Source organism: Megascapheus bottae, chromosome 13 (genome assembly GCF_031878675.1).
Source record: "Megascapheus bottae isolate mThoBot1 chromosome 13, mThoBot2.hap1, whole genome shotgun sequence".
Lineage (NCBI taxonomy): Eukaryota > Metazoa > Chordata > Mammalia > Rodentia > Geomyidae > Megascapheus > Megascapheus bottae.
The window spans coordinates 59,735,444-59,753,936 of NC_143521.1; the positions used below are offsets into that span (position 1 = coordinate 59,735,444).

Consider the following 18,493-nt stretch of genomic DNA (forward strand, 5'->3'; position numbering starts at 1 on the left):
AAAACAACCAAGACAATTGCTGATAAAAGGCTGTTTTAACAATCAATAACCAGAAGTGATATTCTGTGTGTGTGTGTGTGTGTGTGTGTGTGTGTGTGTGTGTGTGTACACCCACATGCGTGCCAGAACTGGGACCTGGACACTGTCCCTTAGCTTTATAATTCATGGCTTTTCACAAGTGATATCAACAAGAATCTTTTTCCTAGTATCTCTAAGCTCTGGTGACCCACTGTGGACCTTACCACGCTTAACGATGGTACTATCAGACAAAGAACACCAACTGCTAACGGCAAGTGTCCCAGAATACTTTGTTGGTCAGTCAAATAATGCAAGAGTCTGTTACCTTAAACCACACACGCAGCAGGAAGAATTAACACACACAACCAGATGCCAGTGGCTCACACCTGCAATCAGAGCCTGAGATCTGAGGATTACAGTTTAAAACCAGTCTGGCAAGAAATGTCTCTGAAACTCTGCTCTACAATTAATGAGCAAAGAAAGATGTAAGAAGGCCGGGAGTTTGGCCTAGTGGTAGAGGGCTTGTGTAGCATGCATGAAGACCCAGGTTTGATTCCTAGGTGCCACATACACAGAAAAGGCTGGAAGTGGTGCTGAGGCTCAAGTGGTGGAACAGTAGCAAGCCCAAGGACAGTGCTCAGGCCCTGAGTTCAGTCCCCAGGACTTGGGGGAGGAGGGGGGAGATGAGAAACAGACGTAAGTAAAACTGTGGCTCAAGTAGTAGAGCTGTCGCAGCCTTGGAGCCAGGAATGGTGGCTCACACCTGTAATTCTAGCTACTTACGAGGCTGAGGTTGAGATGTGAGGATAGAGGTTCAAAGCCAGCCCAAACACTAAAGTCCCTGAGATTTTTTTTTTTTTTTTTTTTTTGCCAGTTGTGGGGACTGAACTCAGGACCTGAGCACTGTCCATGGGCTTTCCTGAAGGCTACCACTTTGCCACTTGGACCATAGTGCCACTTCCAGCTTTTCTATGTAAGTGGTACTGAGGACTTGAACTAAGTGCATGCTAGGTAAGCACTCTACCACTAGGCCAAACTCCCGGCTAAAGTTCTTGAGACTCTTATCTCCAAATAACCACTAAGAAAATGACAAGTGGGGCTGAGGCTCAAGAGGTAGGGCCTTGAGCTGAAGAGCTCAGGGACCGTGCCCAGGCCCAGAGTTGAAGCCCCATGACCCCCCCCCACCCCCCCCCACCCAGCTCATAGTTTAGTGGTAGAGTGCTTGCCTTGCATGCACTAAGACCCGGGTTTGATTTCTTGATACCACTTATGTAGAAAAAAAGCAAGAAGTGGCTCACGTGGTAGAGCTCTAACCTTGAGAAAGCCCAAGGCAGTGCTCAGGTCCTGAGTTTAAGTCTCAGGACGAGCAAATAAATGAATTTTATATATAATATATATGGTGCATATATAGCTATACTTCAATAGTACTTGAATACATGAGATTTATTTTCTATTCCTTGAAGTAAAACAAAATAACAAAGGCAAATTAGTGAAAGATAGCATCACGCTATCTTTTAGAATTATTTCTGAATGTAAATTCAAATACAAGGTACAAAGTCTATTTAAATTCTGTTTACAGAAAAGTGAAGCAGAAACCTGAAAAAGGTGAAGTACACGGTGCCTGGAAAAGGTCCACGTTCACTACATGTCTGAACACTACCTGGTAGACACCACACCCATTTCTCTGGTAGCTCCATGCAGATGCCACATGCTGAGGAGAGGCCACAGGCTTAAGGCCTGCACTGCACTTCTATCTGTCCTGTGCTGTCCCATGGTTGTCACATCAGTGCTGCTGACTCTGTCTGACTAGGATTCTCAGTGAGTGAACAAGACCATGATTTTGTTTCCAATGGATTCTGCAGCTACTTTCATTGAAGTATCATAATACATATTTTTTCTTTATTATTTATTTATTTTGCCAGTCCTGGGGCCTGAACTCAGGGCCTGAGCACTGTCCCTGGGCTTTCTCAAGGCTAGCGCTCTACCCCTTGAGCCACAGCACCACTTCTGACTTTTCTATGTATATGATATCGAGGAAACAAACTGGGGTCTTGGTGCATGCTAGGCAAGCACTCCACCACTAGGCCACACTCCTGGTCCCATACTATATATTTCACGTTTCCTCATTATTTGCAAAATGTAAGCCCTACAGACTTTTCCCCCCCAGCATTGGGGATTGAATCTAGGGGCTGTGCAAGCTAGCCAAACTTCTGCTCTTCTACTGAGTTCTACCCTCCTAGCCTACGTTTATCCAACCTAAATGGCAAAGCATTTGGATGCTAATATTTTCAAGCGACCGAGAATGAAGATAAGCGCTTTTCTTTGTATAACATTTAAATTTGTTTTTAATTGCAATTGTAAGGTACAGAGGTAGGTGCTGTACTCTTGGCTATTTTGTGTGATCCCTCGTGAGGAGAGCCACAGGCTCTCAAGGAGAATGCTAACAGCACCTTGGGATGAACCTTCAGAACCTCTGTCTGCCTCTTTTCTGGGTCACAAAAATTACACGCAAGTGTTCTTATGGCGCAGGCAAACCTGAAAGGCAATTACCTTCCGAAGACTGTGCTTGTCTATCCTGAGTCTTTTCCTGGGTGTATCCTCATCAACATCTTCTGGAAGGTCCTCTGTCCTCTTTGTGTGATTTCTTTTTTTTCCATTTACATTACCTTGAAATAGGGAGTGGAGGTGGAAAACACATGAAAAACACTACACTTGCTACTTTCCAGTGCAGCAATACAGCTTCACACTTGCTGTACAAGCAGTACAGATGTGCCCAGCCACTCTGCTCATTTCCAGGCTTATGTTTATTGTATGAAATTTCTTCACAGGGACAAAAGACTCTGTATAATCCAGTTATTATTACAATGGTACTTAGCATGGTTTTACTTTGACATACTATAGCGTTAAGTTCATTAAGTTTAAATGTAGTTGCCGGGAACGGGTCCTGGCCCAGGTCCAGGGGCAGGGCGAGAGTCTTAAACTGAAGAGCTTGGGGACAGCACCCAGGCCCAGACAGAGTTCAAGCACCACGACCAACCCAAAAAAGAAAGAAAAAAATATATAAGAACAGAAGTTATGGAACAGCAAAAAATAGGATCAATCATTGGTTCCAAGAGAGCATTCACAAACCACTTCCATTTTCTTTTTCTTTTTTTGTTGTTTTTCATGGGGCTTTAATATTCTTGTCCCTGAGCTCTTCAGTCCAAGGCTACAACCCTACCCCTTGAGCCACAGTGCCACTTCCAGGTGTCTGGTGGTTAACTGGAGGTAAGAGTCTCATGGACTTTGGTGCTTGGGCTGGCTTTGAACCGCAACCCTCCGATCTCAGCCTCCTGAGTAGCTAGGATTCCAGGCGTGAGCCACCGCGCCCGGCAGCTGCTGGAATTTCAGGTAAACTTCTTTGGGGTTTGAGCTGGGCAGCTCTTTCTACTTTGGACTATTTTGGGGTAGGGTTTTTCACATTTTTGCTATGGGCCAGCTTAAATGGTGATTATACTACTTACATTTCCAAAGAGGTTAGGGTGCTAGGCATGGACTACTACCCCACCTACTGGTCAAGATGGGCTTTTCACTTTTTGCCCAGGTTAGCCTGTCCTGCTGATATCTACCTCTCAAGTACCCAGACCGAAGGCAACGTGCTGGAAGAGCACAACTTAACTGTTTCTCCCCGCCCCCCGCCCCGGTGCATGTCCTGGGGCTTGAACTCAGAACTAAGGGCCTATGTGCTATCCTTGAGCTTTTTTGCTCAAAGCTAGCACTCTATCACTTGAGCTGTGCCTTTTGATGGTTAGTTGGAAATAAGAGGTTCACAGACTTTCCTGCCTGGAATGGCTTTCCAACTATAATCCTAAGATTTCAGTTTCCTGAGTAGCAAGGATTACAGGTGAGAGCCACAGACACCCAGTTCCTTTAACTATTTTAAGAAGCAATATACTTTTCCAGACCACGGGTTCGGGAAGGATGCCAGTTTGCTGTCTTTGGAGACTTTACAACTCCTTTCCTCTCTCCATCCCTCAATAAAGCAGCTTGACCCCTTCCCAAAAACAACAACAACAAAAAGAAGCAATACAACATTTACATCTAAAAAATTAGGGTTTCTGTACGGGATTCCTTGGTTTGCCATAATCCTCTAAACCCACAACAAGGTGTTCAAATAACACTGAACTAGAAAAAATAACATGGAAGGCAAAAGTGTAAATTTTAGATAATTAATTGAACCTGCAATTGTTTTTAAGTACTAATCCTGGCCAGGTGCTGGTGGCTCAAACCTGTAATCTTAGCTGCTCAGGAGGCTGGGATCACAGTGGAAAGCCAGCCAGGAAAGAGGCCTGCTCCGCCTGTACTTGAGGTGCTCAGCAGACGCACCAGATCATCATCATTTGTTTTCCCTCATCAGTTCTGTGCTCCCATTCACTGGGGAGCCTCAGACTCCCCACCACAACATCATTCTTAGTCCTTTCCGAAGGTACACCCTTTTCTGAGATTGTCCTTTCACTCAGGGTGGTGGGGCAAGCCGCCACATGGAAATAAGCAACATGAAGCCACATGGTGGCTCACGCCTGTCATCCTAGCTACTCGGGAGGCCGAGATCTGAGGATCAAGGTTCAAAGCCAGCCCGGGCACTAAAGGACCTGAGACTCTTATTTCCAATTAACCTCTAGAAAATGGGAAATAGGGCTTGGCTCAAGGGTAGGGCGGTAGCCTTGAGCTGAAGAGCTCAGGGACAGCACCCAGGCAGTTCAAACCCCATGATCCACCAAAATAACTAACTAAATAAGTAAAATAAGCAACATGGCCAGGTGCGGTGGCTCACACCTGTAATCCTAGCTACTTAGGACGCTGAGATAATGGTTCAAAGCTTGCCCAGGCATTACAGAATGTGGGACTATTATCTCTAATCAATCACTAGACAAGGGCAAGTAGGGCTATGGCGCAAGGGTAAGTACAGTAGCCTCAATCTAAAGAGCTCAGTGACAGGGCTCAGGCCCAGGGGGGGGGGGGAGAGAGAGAGAGAGAGAGAGAGAGAGAGAGAGAGAGAGAGAGAGAGAGAGAGAGGGAGAGAGGGAGGGAGGGAGGGAGGGAGGGAGGGAGGGAGGGAGAGAGAGAGAGAGGGAGGGAGAGAGGGAGAGGGAGGGAGGGAGAGAGGGAGAGAGGGAGAGAGGGAGAGAGAGAGAGAGGGAGGGAGGGAGAGAGGGAGAGGGAGAGAGGGAGAGAGAGAGAGAGGGAGAGAGGAGAGAGAGAGAGAGAGAGAGAGAGAGAGAGAGAGAGAGAGAGAGAGGGAGAGAGGGAGAGAGGGAGAGAGGGAGAGAGGGAGAGAGGGAGAGAGGGAGGAGGAGAGAGGGAGAGAGGGAGAGAGGGAGGGAGAGAGGGAGGGAGAGAGAGAGAGAGGGAGGGAAAGGGGAAGGGGTGAGAGACAGAGAGAGAAAGAGAAGGAGGAAGAGAGAAGCAAAGAAAGAAGGAAAGAAAGAGTGAAGGAGAGAATAAGCAACATGTATTCCAGACACCAATGCCTCACATCTGTAACCCCAGCTACTCAGGAATATCACAGTTCAGAGCCAGCATGAGTAGGAAAGCCCATGAGTCTCATATCCAACTAAGCACCAAAATGCTAAGAGTACAGCTGTGGCTCAAATGGCAGAACACCAACCTTGAGCAAAAAAAGTAGGCGAACAGCGCCCAAGCCCTGAGTTGAAGCCCCATGACCAGCTCAAAAAAAGAAAAGAAGAAGTAAGACATCTGGCTTCCCAACAGTGGAAGGACAACGGAGCAGTGAGACAGACAGACAACACAGTGCCTCTGTAGTTAGCAGCAGGGCTGCCTAGAGGTGAGGGCTCAAGCCACCACTGTGTGACAGTGGACGTCTTCCTATCTTAGCATCAGTGCCAAATGTGATACCCACAGTCAAATTCAGATTTTTGTTTTTAGGGAAACTGACATGGCTTCAGGAATGCTTGGCTCTTTTTAAAATATACCAACCATTAAAAAGAAATACCTTTGTAGTTTTTGGGGGGTAGGGAGGGCAGTCCTGGGGCTTGAACTCAGGGCCTAGGCACTGTTGCTGAGCTTCTTTTCCTCAAGCCTACCACTCTACCACCTGAACCACAGGGCCACTGCCAGCTTTTTCTGTGTATGTGGTACTGAGCACCTGAACCCATGCTAGGCGAACACTCTACCAATAGGCCAAACTCCTGGCCAGCCTTCCTAGATTTACTGTACTGATCGGGGGTGAGTGCCCTTGCCTTTAAAAGAAAAATCCGTGTATCCTAAGCATCCATGCTATTTTAAATTAGAGGATTTGAACAAAACTCAACATGAACATGAGGTGGTGAAGCGCTTTACAACGCCTGAATCAGGGCCCAGGTGCACAAGCTGCAGCAAGCTCGGGAGTGCTCCCAAGGGAGGTGGCTCAGGCAGGCGCTCACCGTCCATTCCTCTGGGTCTTCAAAGTCTTAGGCCACTCCAGACACCAACAACCACTCTTGAAAGACACAGGGGCTGCTGTTGCTATTTCTTAGGTTTTCTTTTCTTTTCTGCTCATTCTAGGGCTTAACCTCAGGGCCTGAAACTCCTCAAGGCTAGAGCTCTACCTCTTTAGCACCAGCACCACTTTTGGCTTTTTTCTAAGTATGTGGTACGGAGGAGGAATCAAACCCAGGGCTTCGTGCATGCTAGGCAAGCATTCTACGTCTAGGCCACACTCCCGGCCCTTAGGTTTTATTTTCCTTTTAGTGGTGTACTTATTAGGCAGGTACTCTAACACTTGAGTCATGCCCCCAGACCTTTTTGCTCTAATTTTTCAAATAGTCTCTCAAGCTTTTGCCCAGGCTGACCTAGACCACAACCTTCCTAATCACTGCCTCTTGAGTAGCTGGGATCGCAGGCACAAGCCACTATACCAGCACTTAGGGTATATTTTTAATACCTATTTTTACATTAAAATGGCAATTTTCCACAAGTGGTTTGGTCAAGCCCACAGCGATCACAAACCTAATCACTATGCTTTCTAAGTCCTACAGCATTGTGTCTCTCACCTTGACATTGCCCAAAGCTAAGTAGCACTTCTAGATAGATAGATCTATATACATATTTTTTTTTTTTGCCAGTCCTGGGCTTAAACTCAGGGCTTGAGCACCGTCCTTGGACTTTCTCAAGGCTAGAGCTCTACCACTTGAGCCTCAGCACCACTTCTAGCTTTTCTCTATGTATGTGGAAGCGAGGAATTGAACCCGGGTCTTTGTGCATCTTAGGCAAGCACTCTACCACTAGGCCAAACTCCTGGACAAGTACTTCTATAAACAACGTCTAGATGAACCAAAGGATACCCAATTTAAGATCTACAATTTCTCAAGTAATTAGACCAAACACTGCCATGCCAAACCCAGAGCTTCCTATTTGTGGAGGAGGCACCTTTGTAAGGGCAGAGCAGCAGTGGGTGTGGGTCACAGGCCTGACCTATCCATCTAAGCTTCCATTCTCTTCTACACAACTCCTTCAGCGAGGATGACCAGATACAGACAATACCAATCGCTGGGTATGACCACATGCATTCTGGCAAGTGTCTACCCTCCACACATCCATTGACACATCACAGTTGTGGGTTTACCAGAGTCTTCTTCACACTGAGACGACGGTCACTAGGGCGAACTTGGTATTATAGCGTGCCTTCTGCTTCTCATTGAGCATGTTCCACTGGGATCCAAGCAGCTCTTCAATCTCCTCACCTGCAGCATCTGGGTGCTCCGCAACTACCTTTTAAATGGCAAAAAGTTAAAAAAAATATTAAAAAATCAATATATATTCTACAAAATTAAGAAAAGTGAGGAAAAAAGGGCTGGGTGAGAATACTGAAAGGAATGGATGAGAATCAGACCCTGAGCTCAAGCCACAACAGGCAAAAATAAAAGAAAAGAAAAAAGTGAACTATATCCAGGTACTGGTGGCTCACATCCTCAATCTTAGCTAATTAGGAGGCTGAGACCTGAAGTTCAAGATTCAGAGCCAGCCTTGGCAAGCAAAGTCTGTAAAATTCTTATCTCCAATTACCCAAGAGAAAACCAGAAGTGGATCTGTGGCTCAAAGTGGTCTAGCCTTGAGCAAAATAGCTTAAGGAAAGGCCCAGGCCCTGAGTTCAAGTCCCATGACCAAAACAATCGTCATCATCATCATTATCATCATCATCTTCTTCATCTTGTAACCGTGGGCAGATACAAATTGAGGGAAGGGTAGATGGAAATTGAGGGAAACAAAGGAAGGGGTGACACTGTCCAAAAGAGAAAGGCAAGCATTGCCTGAATTATTAAATGGTCACCTTAATATCTCACATAATACCTTAATAAAATTATATTTATCCATTTATTTTTAAAAATAAACTCACTACTCAAGAGGCTGAGATCTGAGAACCAGTTCAGAGCCAGCACATTCAGGAAAGTCTACGAGACAATGATCACCAATTAAATACCAGAAAATCCGAAGTAGCGCTGTAGCTCAAAGTGGAAGAGCACTACACTAGACTTGCATGAAAAAGCTCAAAAAAACAGTGCCCAGGTCCTGAGTTCAAGCCCCATGACTAAGAAAAATAAAAAAAACAGCTGGGTGTGGCGGCTCACATCTGTTATCCCAGCTACTCAGGAGGCTGAGATCTGAGGATTACAATTCAGAGCCAGTCTGGGGACTTGAACTCAGGGCCTTTTTAATTTTAGTAGCACTGTTCTCAAGGCTAGAACTCTACCACTTTAAGCCACAGTGCCAATTCTGCCTTTTTCTATGTATGTGGTAATGAGGAATCGAACACAGTCTTCATGCATGCTAGGCAAGCACTCTATCACTAGGCCAAACTCCTGGTCACCAGTCTGTAAGAGTCTTATCTCCAATTAACTAGAAAACCAGAAGCGGGGCTGTGGCTCAAGGGGTGAGGATGGTAACCTTGAACTGAAGAGCTCAGAGACAACGCCCAGGCCAAGTTCAAGTCCCATGACCAGCCCCCCTCCCCCCAAAAATAACAAACAAAACAATACTATGGAACTCTTAGGCAAGGACAAGATGGGTGACATTGTCTAAAAGGAATTGTATTCATTACCTAATTTATGGAAGGGTAAGCCCTCTGTACAACACCTTAATAATAATAAAATTATATTTTAAAACAAAAAAGCCACCAACAACAATCTAATGTGGGCCAGGAGTGTGAACTAGTGGTAGAATGCTTGCCTAGCATACATGAAGCCCTGAGTTCAGTCCTTGGTAACACATACACTGAAAAAAGCCAGAAGTGGTAGAGCACTAGCCTTGAGAAAACTCAACACAGTGCCCAGGTCCTTTGTTTAAACCCCAGGACTGGCAAAAAAATAAAAATAAAAAGTTAAAAATTAAAAAAAATTAATTACTATCTTGGCCCTTTTCTTAACTCCCAAGAAGCTCCCCACATTCAGTGGTTCTCAGGGGCCAAGCAATACTCCACCCGCCCCCACCCTGCCAGTCCTGGGCTTGGACTCAGGGCCTGAGCACTGTCCTTGGGTTTTCTCAAAGCTAGAGCTCTACCACTTGAGCCACAGCACCATTTCTGGCTTTTTTCTATGTATGTGGTACTGAGGAATCGAACCCAGGTCTTTGTGCATGCTAGGCAAACACTCTACCACTAAACTCCCAGCCGTGTGTGTATGTGATGGGACTTCAACTCTGGGCCTGGGCACCATCTCTGAGCTCTTCAGCTCAAGGCTATCACCCTACCCCTTGATTCCTTGGTACCACATTCATAGAAACAAGCTGGCAGTGGTGCTGTGGTTCAAGGCGCAAGCCTTATGAAAGCCCAAGGACAGTGCTCAGGGCTGGACGAGGGGGAGAGGGGAAGAGAGGGAGGAAGAGGAGGAGAGGGAGGAGGGGAAGGAAGAGAGGAGAGAGGAGAGAGGAGGGGGGAGGAGGGGGAGGAGGGAATGAGAGGAGAGAGAGGAAGAGAAAGGGGAAGAGGAAGAAGAGAGAAAAGGGGGAAGGGGAGAAGGAGGCAGAAGGAAGGAGAGAGGAAGAATGAAGAAAGGAGGGGGAGGAGAGAGAGGAGGGGGAGGAGGGGGAAAGGAGGGGAAGAAAGGGGGAGGGAAGGGGAAGAAGAAAGTCCCTCTATACTTTTATTAGAAAGTACAGAACTGTCTTCTGGTGGCAGAGGTAAGACGCAGAGGCATCTTGGACTACACAGGAAGACTACCTTGATGACAAAACAAAGCCACATGGTTCTATTTTCGCTTTCACTTATTTTCAGTCTGGGTCTCCCTGGAACGTTTGCCCAGAGCTGGTCTAAGACCACAGTCCTCCAGTTATTAGAAGAGATAAAGTCTTGTTACTTCTTTTTCTTTTTTTTTTTAATCAATCCTGGGGCTAGAGCTCTAACTATTGAACTGCAGCATTCCAGCTTTTTCTGGTATGTGGTACCAAGGAATCAAACCCAGATCTTCATGAATGCTAGGCAAACACTCTGCCACTAGACCAAACTCCCAGCCTCCAGACCTATTTCTAATTGATACCTTTAATCACTAACTGGATTTAGACTTCTGGACAGAAAATTCCCAAGAAAGCAAAATAAAAAGGCTTTTAAGTCCTAGCCTATAACCCATTCACTTCAAGTAAGTTACATGACCCAAAATGGGTAAGTTCAACTTCTCATGATGAAACTGAGCCTTTCCTATGTACCAGCAAATCATGTATCTTATGAAAATAATTAAGAATATATGCATGCTTTAAACACTGACCTACTAGCCTCATGCATGCTAGTCAAACACTCTAACCCCCAAGCCACATTCTCGACCCTTTTTTTTTTTTTTTTTCTTGGTTGGTCATAGATAGGGCTTAAACTCAGGGCCTGCTCATTGTCCCTGAGATCATGTTCCTCAAGGCTAGCACTCTGCCACTTTGAGCCACAGCTCTACTTCCAGTTTTGTGGTAGCTAATTGGAGGTAAGCGTCTCACAGAGTTTGCTTCCTTAGCTGGCTCTCACCCGTGATCCTCAGATTACAGGTGTCAGCGACCAACGCCCAGCCCACGCTCTTTGATGGAGCTAAGTATGGCCCAAGTGGCAGAGCACTAAGCCTTGAGCAAAAGCAGCTCTGGGGCAGCTTCCAGACCTACAGTGCAGGCCCTGGGATTGGCACATGTATCTTTGGAAATACACCTTCCAAAGACGCAGTGCTGCCACAGACGTCCTCAGCTTATACAGGAACCTGCTCCAAACCAGGAGCTCTGGAGCCAGCATCCTGCTAGAGAAAATGCTGCCAGAGCGGACGCCAAGGTAACCCACAGAAACTCACTTCCTACAGCTGCTATCTCTTTAGCCACTTGAGGGGAAGCAGGTAGGAACTCAGAAGTACAAAGACAAGCAAGTGCCTTCGTTTCCAAGAGTCAGAATAGTATTTCCTAACAGAATTTAAATCTAAAATGTACCCATGACGAGTCCCACCAAGTGGAAACAATGGCATCTGAGTACTAACCTCATCCCTGTGCTTCTGACAGAAAACCAGAAACCGGGATGCTGCATCTCCCCTCCTGCTCCGCGGGGCAGAGGGCGTGGCCTTTTTCCTTCCTGGAGGTGAGCCGACTCCTCTTTTGGGGTCAGCCTCTGCCACCTTTTGAGGGGTGCTCTTTTCTGTGCCTGGGTCACCCTCCTGGTTCTCTGCAGAGCTGGATCTTTTGCCTCTTCGCCTCCTCTTCACAGGCACACCTTCGCTCACAGACCTGGGTTCAGCAGCAGCTTCTTCAATGGCCTCTGAGGAATCGGCCACATCTGCCAAAGGCTCTGCAGCAATGCCAGCCTCCTTAGCTACTTGAGGGTTGAGGCGCAGCTGACCCCCCACATAGAGGAAGGTGAATTTGGCTTTCCGCTCTTCTACTGACATGCTTGCAGCTTCTTCTGCCTGGACAATGCCCATTTCCCACTGGGACCTCAATTTCCCTGAAATAGGTTTCAATAGCTAAATAGAAAAAAATAGGGAATTTCATTATACAAACAAAATTTAACTCATTTAGAGGACATTTTTACATCTTCAGATACATTTAGAAATAAAAAAAAAACAAACAATAAATCACCAAAGGAGAGCCAATGAATATGTATATATAGATACACGCCTGCAAGTGTGTATGTATGTATATAGCACAGATTTAAATAAAATATATATTCAGATTAACTACTGCAATCTATGTATATATAAAGATATGTGAGGAGACAACTAACTTCATAAAATCGTAAAATTAGTTAAAAAAAAAAAAAGTAAATTGTCCATACAAATAGTTGTAGCATTGAAAGTATAGCATACTTGGGGCAAAAGTGAAATGGCAGATATACCATTTTAAACAACTATTTTAATTCAACACAAATAGCATAAGTCATAAAAATTAATATTCTAGTCTAAAAATTCACCAAAGAAAAGCTATTACCTTAATTTTCTCAGCTTTTGTGGGAGCCTGCTTGGCACTTTCCTGGCATAATTTTTCAAACTGCCCTTCGCCTTCAAAGGCTACAAGGCTCTTCTCAAATATCCATGCTCTTTCTGGAGCATCACCAAAGAACTGCACATGATATTGGCGGGCACTCTTTTTCTGACCTAATTTTGAAAATAAAATGTTAAAACATAATATTAGAATCCAGGATGAAAGTTGTTTTACTTAAAAAAAAACTGGATTTCATTTCCTTTTTTGTTGGTCATGAGGCTTGAACTCTGGGCCTGGGCCCTGTCCCGGAGCTCTTCAGCTCAAGGAGAGCACTCTACCACATGGAGCCACAGCGCCACGTCCGGTTTTCTGGTGGTGAATTGGAGATAAGAATCTGGCTTTGAACCATGATGCTTAGATCTCAACCTCCTGAGTAGCTATGATTATAGGCGTGAGCCACTGGCTTCCAGCTGAATTTCATTTTTTTTCTTTTTCTTTTTTTTCCCCCAGTCCTGGGCTTGAGCTCAGGGCCTGAGCACTGTTCCTAGGCTTTCTCAAGGCTAGAGCTCTACCACTTGAGCCACAGCACCACTTCCGCCTTTTTTTCCCTTATGTATGTGGCATCAAAGAAGAATCAAACACGGGTCTTCTTGCATGCTAGGTAAGCACTCTACCATTAGGCCAAACTCCTAGCCCAGAATTTCATTTTCTCAATCATAAAATGAATCCTAACTTTGAGCATATGCGCACACACGCACACAGACACACACAAGACACAGAGGAGCGCGGGCGCGTGCACACACACACACACACACACACACACACAGTTCTAGAGTTTGAACTGAGTTCCCAGGTGCTGCCTGAGCTTTTTTGCTCAGCCTCAAGACCCGGAATTACAGGTGTGAGTCCAACTCAAATCCTATAATATATACTTTCCTCTATCAAGCTCTATGCTCAAGAAGGAAATTCACCGACCTAGACTCTTAGAAGACGTGAAGCTAACTAGGAAAGAAATCAACTCAAGGTAAAGTACCCACTACTTGATGAACGTAACTGCAATCCCTCTGTACATCATCCCAACAATAAAAAATTAATTAAAAGAAAAAATAACAAATCAACTCAAGGTACTCCATCTTTTCCCTCTAGAGGTCCTCAAGATGTTACATGCATTAATCAAGAAGCATCATCCTCATCACCTGACTTATGGAATTATAACTGCTTTGGTCACTAGTAATCATGATTTAAAAAAAAAAAAAAAGGCAAGCAAGCCAGGAGCATGGCCTAGTGGCAGAGTGCTTGCCTAGCACGCAAAAGGCCCTGGGTTCAATTCCTTGGTATCATTTACACAGAAAAAGCCACCAACTGGTAGAGCTCTAGCCTTGAACTGAAGAGTTCAGCAACAGCATCCATGCCCAGAGCTCAAGTCCCATGACCAACAAGAAATAGGAAAGGGAAACCCGGCGTGGTGGTTCACACCTGTAATCCTAGCTTTTCAGGAAGCTGATATCTGAGGACTGCAGTTCAAAGCCAGATCGGGCACTAAAGAACATGAGACTCTTACCTCTAAATTAACCACTAGAAAATGGGAAGTGGGGCTGAGGCTCAAGGAGTAGGGAAGTAGCCTTGAGCTGAAGAGCTCAGGGACAGCACCCAGGCCCAGAGTATGCAAGCTGCATGACCCGCCAAAAAAAAAAAAAAAAAAGTGGGGGGCGGGAAATGTTATAAAAGGGCATTCAATATTAAAGGCATGACTGCTATAAAGGGGCAGAAATAGCATGATATCCCAGCCCCACCTACCAAGACTGGCTCCTGGGGTAAGAAAACCCACCAATGCCAAGAGCAACTGGTACCACAACGAAAGCCCTCAAATGTCTGTGGCTCTCACACTCAGCTGCAAGAAGCAGCTACTCCTCAATGCATCCAGAAAGAACCTGAATGATGAAAGAGATAGCTGGCCTCAAAAGCCAAGAGGGTACCATATCCATCTCAGGTTAAATGAAGGTTAGAACACAGCTGAGCCAGTTAAAAGGACAAATTCTCTGTGCCAAGAAGAGAGATCTCCAGCTCCTGTCTCCTTGTATGCAACACTGACTTCAAAAAAAGAAAAGGAAAGGAGACCACCTCCAGCACCTAAGTGTCCAGAAGAAAAACCTCTATATTACTTCTTTCAGAGACTAGTGTAACTGCTAAAGCAAAAGTGGCACCCCAACCCCTCATGCTCTGCGATTCTCAGTGCGGTGCCCTCACACACAGGCAGTAAGTACAAGGACCCAGGACCTCCTGCACAAATTGAGTTCAAAGACACAGAAAGTGCTAAGCAGGGCCTAGTGGCAGCGTGCTTGCCTGGCATGCATGAAGACCTGGGTTTGATTCCTTGGTCCCACATACATAGAAAAAAAAAGCCAAAGTGGTGCTGAGGCTCAAGTGGTAGAGCTCTAGCCTTGAGAAAGTCCAAGGACAGTGCTCAGGCCCTGAGCTCAAGCCCAGGATTGGCAAAAAAAAAAAAAAAGGGGGGGGGAGGAAGAGAGAGAAGAGACAGAGAAGGGGGGGAGAGAACACGCGCACGCTAGGCAGACTTGGCAAAACAGAATAGACTCCCAATGGAGAAGCACATGGGATTTCTAAGAAGAGAACACAGGAAAAGAAATGGCTATCAATTTCTTTTTTTTTTTTTTCTTTTAATACCTCGAATCCTAGCTACTCAGCAGGCTGAGATCTGAGGATTACAGTTCAAAACCAGAGCACAAAAGTCCATGAGACTCTTACTCCAATTAAACACCAGAAAACCAGAAGTGGTGCTATGGCTCAAAGTGGTAGAACACTAGCCTTGAGCTGAAGAGCTAAGAGTTCAAGCCTCAATACTGACCAAAAACAAAACGAAACAACAACAACAACAAAAAAAAACCCTAGACCTAGCAGAAAACTTCAGGAGATTCTTATCTTTGATCAATCAGCAAAAAGCTAAACTCTATGGCATGGTTCAAGTAGTAGAAAAAGATAAAGACTAGTGCTCTGGCCCTCAATTGATTCAAGCCCCAATACTGGCACAGAGAGGAGCGGGGGCACACAAACTGGAGGAAGGGGGTGGGGAGAGGGAAAAGAGGACAAAAACACAAGAAGGAGCATTAATGTTCACGAAGTAATGTACCCACTACCTGACAAATGTAACTATAACCCCTCTACACATTACCCCGACAATAAAACACAATTAAAAAAGGAGGAGGAGGAGGAGGAAGAGGAGGAGAAGAGGAAAAGGAAAGGAAAAGAAAAGAGAGGGCTGGAGTTTGGCCTAAAGGTAGAGTGCTTGCCCAGCATGCACTAAGACCCAGGTTTGATTCCTTGGTATCACATACAAAGATCTAGCCTTGAGAAAGTCCAAGGACAGTGCGCAGGACCTGAATTCAAGACCCAGTGCTGGCAAAGACAAAAAAAAAGATGGCAGGCCAGGAGTTTGTCTACCATGCATGAAGCCCTCTGTTTGATTCCTTGGTACCATCCACACAGAAGAAGCCAGAACTGGAGCTGTGGACCATGTGGTAGAGTGCTAGCCTTGAGCTTCCTAAGAAGGACAGGGGGGTGGGAGGAGGGAAAGTAAGAGAAAACATGGGAAGGAGTAACAATGTTCAAGAAGTAAAGTACCACCAGGCACTGTGGCTCATACCTGTAATCCTAGCTACTCATGAAGCTGAGATCTGAGGGTCTCAGTTTGAAGCCAGCTGGCTCAGGCAATAATGACCTAAAGACCGTGAGATTCTCATCTCCAGCTAATCACTAGAAAACCAGAAATGGTGCTGTAGCTCAAGGGATAGGGAGGTAGCTTTGAGCTGAAGAGCACAGGGACAGCACTCAGGCACAGAGTTCAAGCCCCACCACACAGACACACACACACAGTAATGTACCCACTACTTGATGAATATAACTGCAACCCCTCTGTATATCACCCCAACAATAAAATTAAATTAAAAGATTGGTCCAAGTAAGAGGTAAATACCTTCCTATTTCATTTTATCATATAACTAGTTATCTCAGTGTCATTTATCAGTAAGACTTTCTTCCTGTGCCAATCCCTGACAATGCCTGTCACTGACACTTTACACTACCTATACATCTTCTAGGAAAACCTGGCCTCCTGTGTATTGTGCTCTTGCCTCTCCTTCACAGCTCAGCAGACAAAGTGGCCCTGGCATGCTGAGCCAAGCTGAGCTTCAGTCTCTCCAGATTTGGGGAAGCTTGCTGGGTTAACAACAGCTGATCATGCACACAGAACGGACCATACCAAGACAAGGCTTTCTCAGCCAGAGCTCCAGGAAGCGAGAGATTCCATAAGGACGGTATCTGGAGAAGAACCGAACACAGGGACAAAAGGCCACAGAGTTCCCTGAGGAGCAAAGCACATGGATCATCATGTGGGCATTCTTTCTCCGGGGAGCACTAAGCCCTAAGAATGGTAAAGCCCAGTTGGCAGAACAAAAGAAGTGGCAAACCCATTATCCCAATGGGAAAATATTAACACAGCTTCTCAAAAACAGGAGAAAAGACATGGTGATATACCATGCAGACACCATTTTAGATGGTTGAGAAAGGAGCAACTTGTCACATACACACAAATACATATACTCCTAGACCAGGCTGCGGGTGACACCTACAGGTTCACCCCATCCAAGAGGGACCAGATGCTAGTCATCCAGCTCTTCTCTTCAGTCCAGATGCTTTGAAGCACATTTAGAGCTTCTGCCACACGTTGGGGAGCAATTCCCCTCATTCTGACAAAGCAAAGACATCCAAAGTCTCCCAGGGAGATGGATGAACTCAGGCCAGAGGCTCCCTTCCTGCTGCAAGTCCTAAGGAGCCCATCTATACCCCAGCCCCCAACAGAGGCGCAGCAATCTATAGGACGAGAGGCCAGGCCAGGACACAGGCAGAGCATTTGGTTCCTCATCTTGAACCCAGGCCCTCCCAGTCTGTGACTGTCAGGAGATACTGTTGTATCCTCCTGACGAAGACCTTATTCCTCACAACCACCTGTTCCACAGCCAGACAAAGAGTCCTGGCTAGCCACGAGACATGTGATAGATAGCATTAGGGACTCAGGCCCAAGTGAGAGGAAGCACTGTCCCTGCAAGTGCTCAAGCCTCTAGCTAAAGATCAGGGTGCACACCACCTTCATGCACACAGGTAACAAGGGCCACACAAGGCTGATGGGCCAGACATACTGGGCCCAAATGTCAGTTGAGTCTGGCCATGGCTTTAGATGCTCACACTTCTGGAGGTACATAGGTCAAGTAGCAATGTGCACAGTCCTAATTCTGTACTTCACATTTCATCGTTTGCAAATCAAATCCCAGCATTTTTTTCTTTTTAAATTTTATTGTCTGGGTGATATACAGAGGGGTTACAGTTACATGTGTAAGGTAGTAAATATATTTTTTCTGGTCGGTCATGAGGCTTGGACTCTATCCCTGAGCTCTTCAGGTCAAGGCTACCACCCTACCCCTTAAGCCACAGCACCACTTCTGGTTTTCTGGTGGTTAACTGGAGATAAAGAGTCTTGCGTTCTTTTGTACCTGGCTGGTTTTGAACGGAGATCCTCAGATCTCAGTCTCCCGAGTAGCTAGGATTATAGGTATGAGCCACCATGCCTGGCTACACATTTCTTGTCAAACATTGTTACTCCACACACACATTTTCCTCCCACTTTCCATATGCCCAATCCCCCCAAAATTATATATAGTTTCCAGACTCAAATGTAGTCACTTTAAGACCATCCTGGACTACATATTGAGACCCTACTTAAAAAAGAAAGAGGGGTGAAAACATAGTCTAGTGGTAGAGTGCTCACCCTAGCATGCACAAAGGGTTCGAGTCCTCAGTACCACATACACAGAAAAAGCCAGCAGTGGCACTGTGGCTCAAGTGGCAGAACACTAGCCTTGAGCAAAAAGTATCTAAGGACAGTGCCCAGGCCCTGAGCTCAAGCCTCAGGACTGGAAAATAATAGTAATAATAACAACAGCAGCAACAGCAGCAACAACAATAATAACAATAATAGAATGAAGAAAAGGAAGATGAA

At 45.7% G+C, this 18,493-nt stretch overlaps 1 protein-coding gene across 1 annotated transcript in view; it reads right to left on the reverse strand.

Annotated features, from left to right (window-relative positions):
* Nucleotides 1-18,493, reverse strand: part of Nsd2 (nuclear receptor binding SET domain protein 2) — a 67,643-nt gene that overhangs the window by 28,002 nt on the left and 21,148 nt on the right. Inside the window, 5 exon segments of the mRNA XM_090343924.1 lie at nt 2,569-2,684; nt 7,622-7,640; nt 7,642-7,767; nt 11,487-11,966; nt 12,430-12,596. Of these exon segments, the coding sequence (XP_090200050.1) occupies nt 2,569-2,684; nt 7,622-7,640; nt 7,642-7,767; nt 11,487-11,966; nt 12,430-12,596 (908 nt within the window).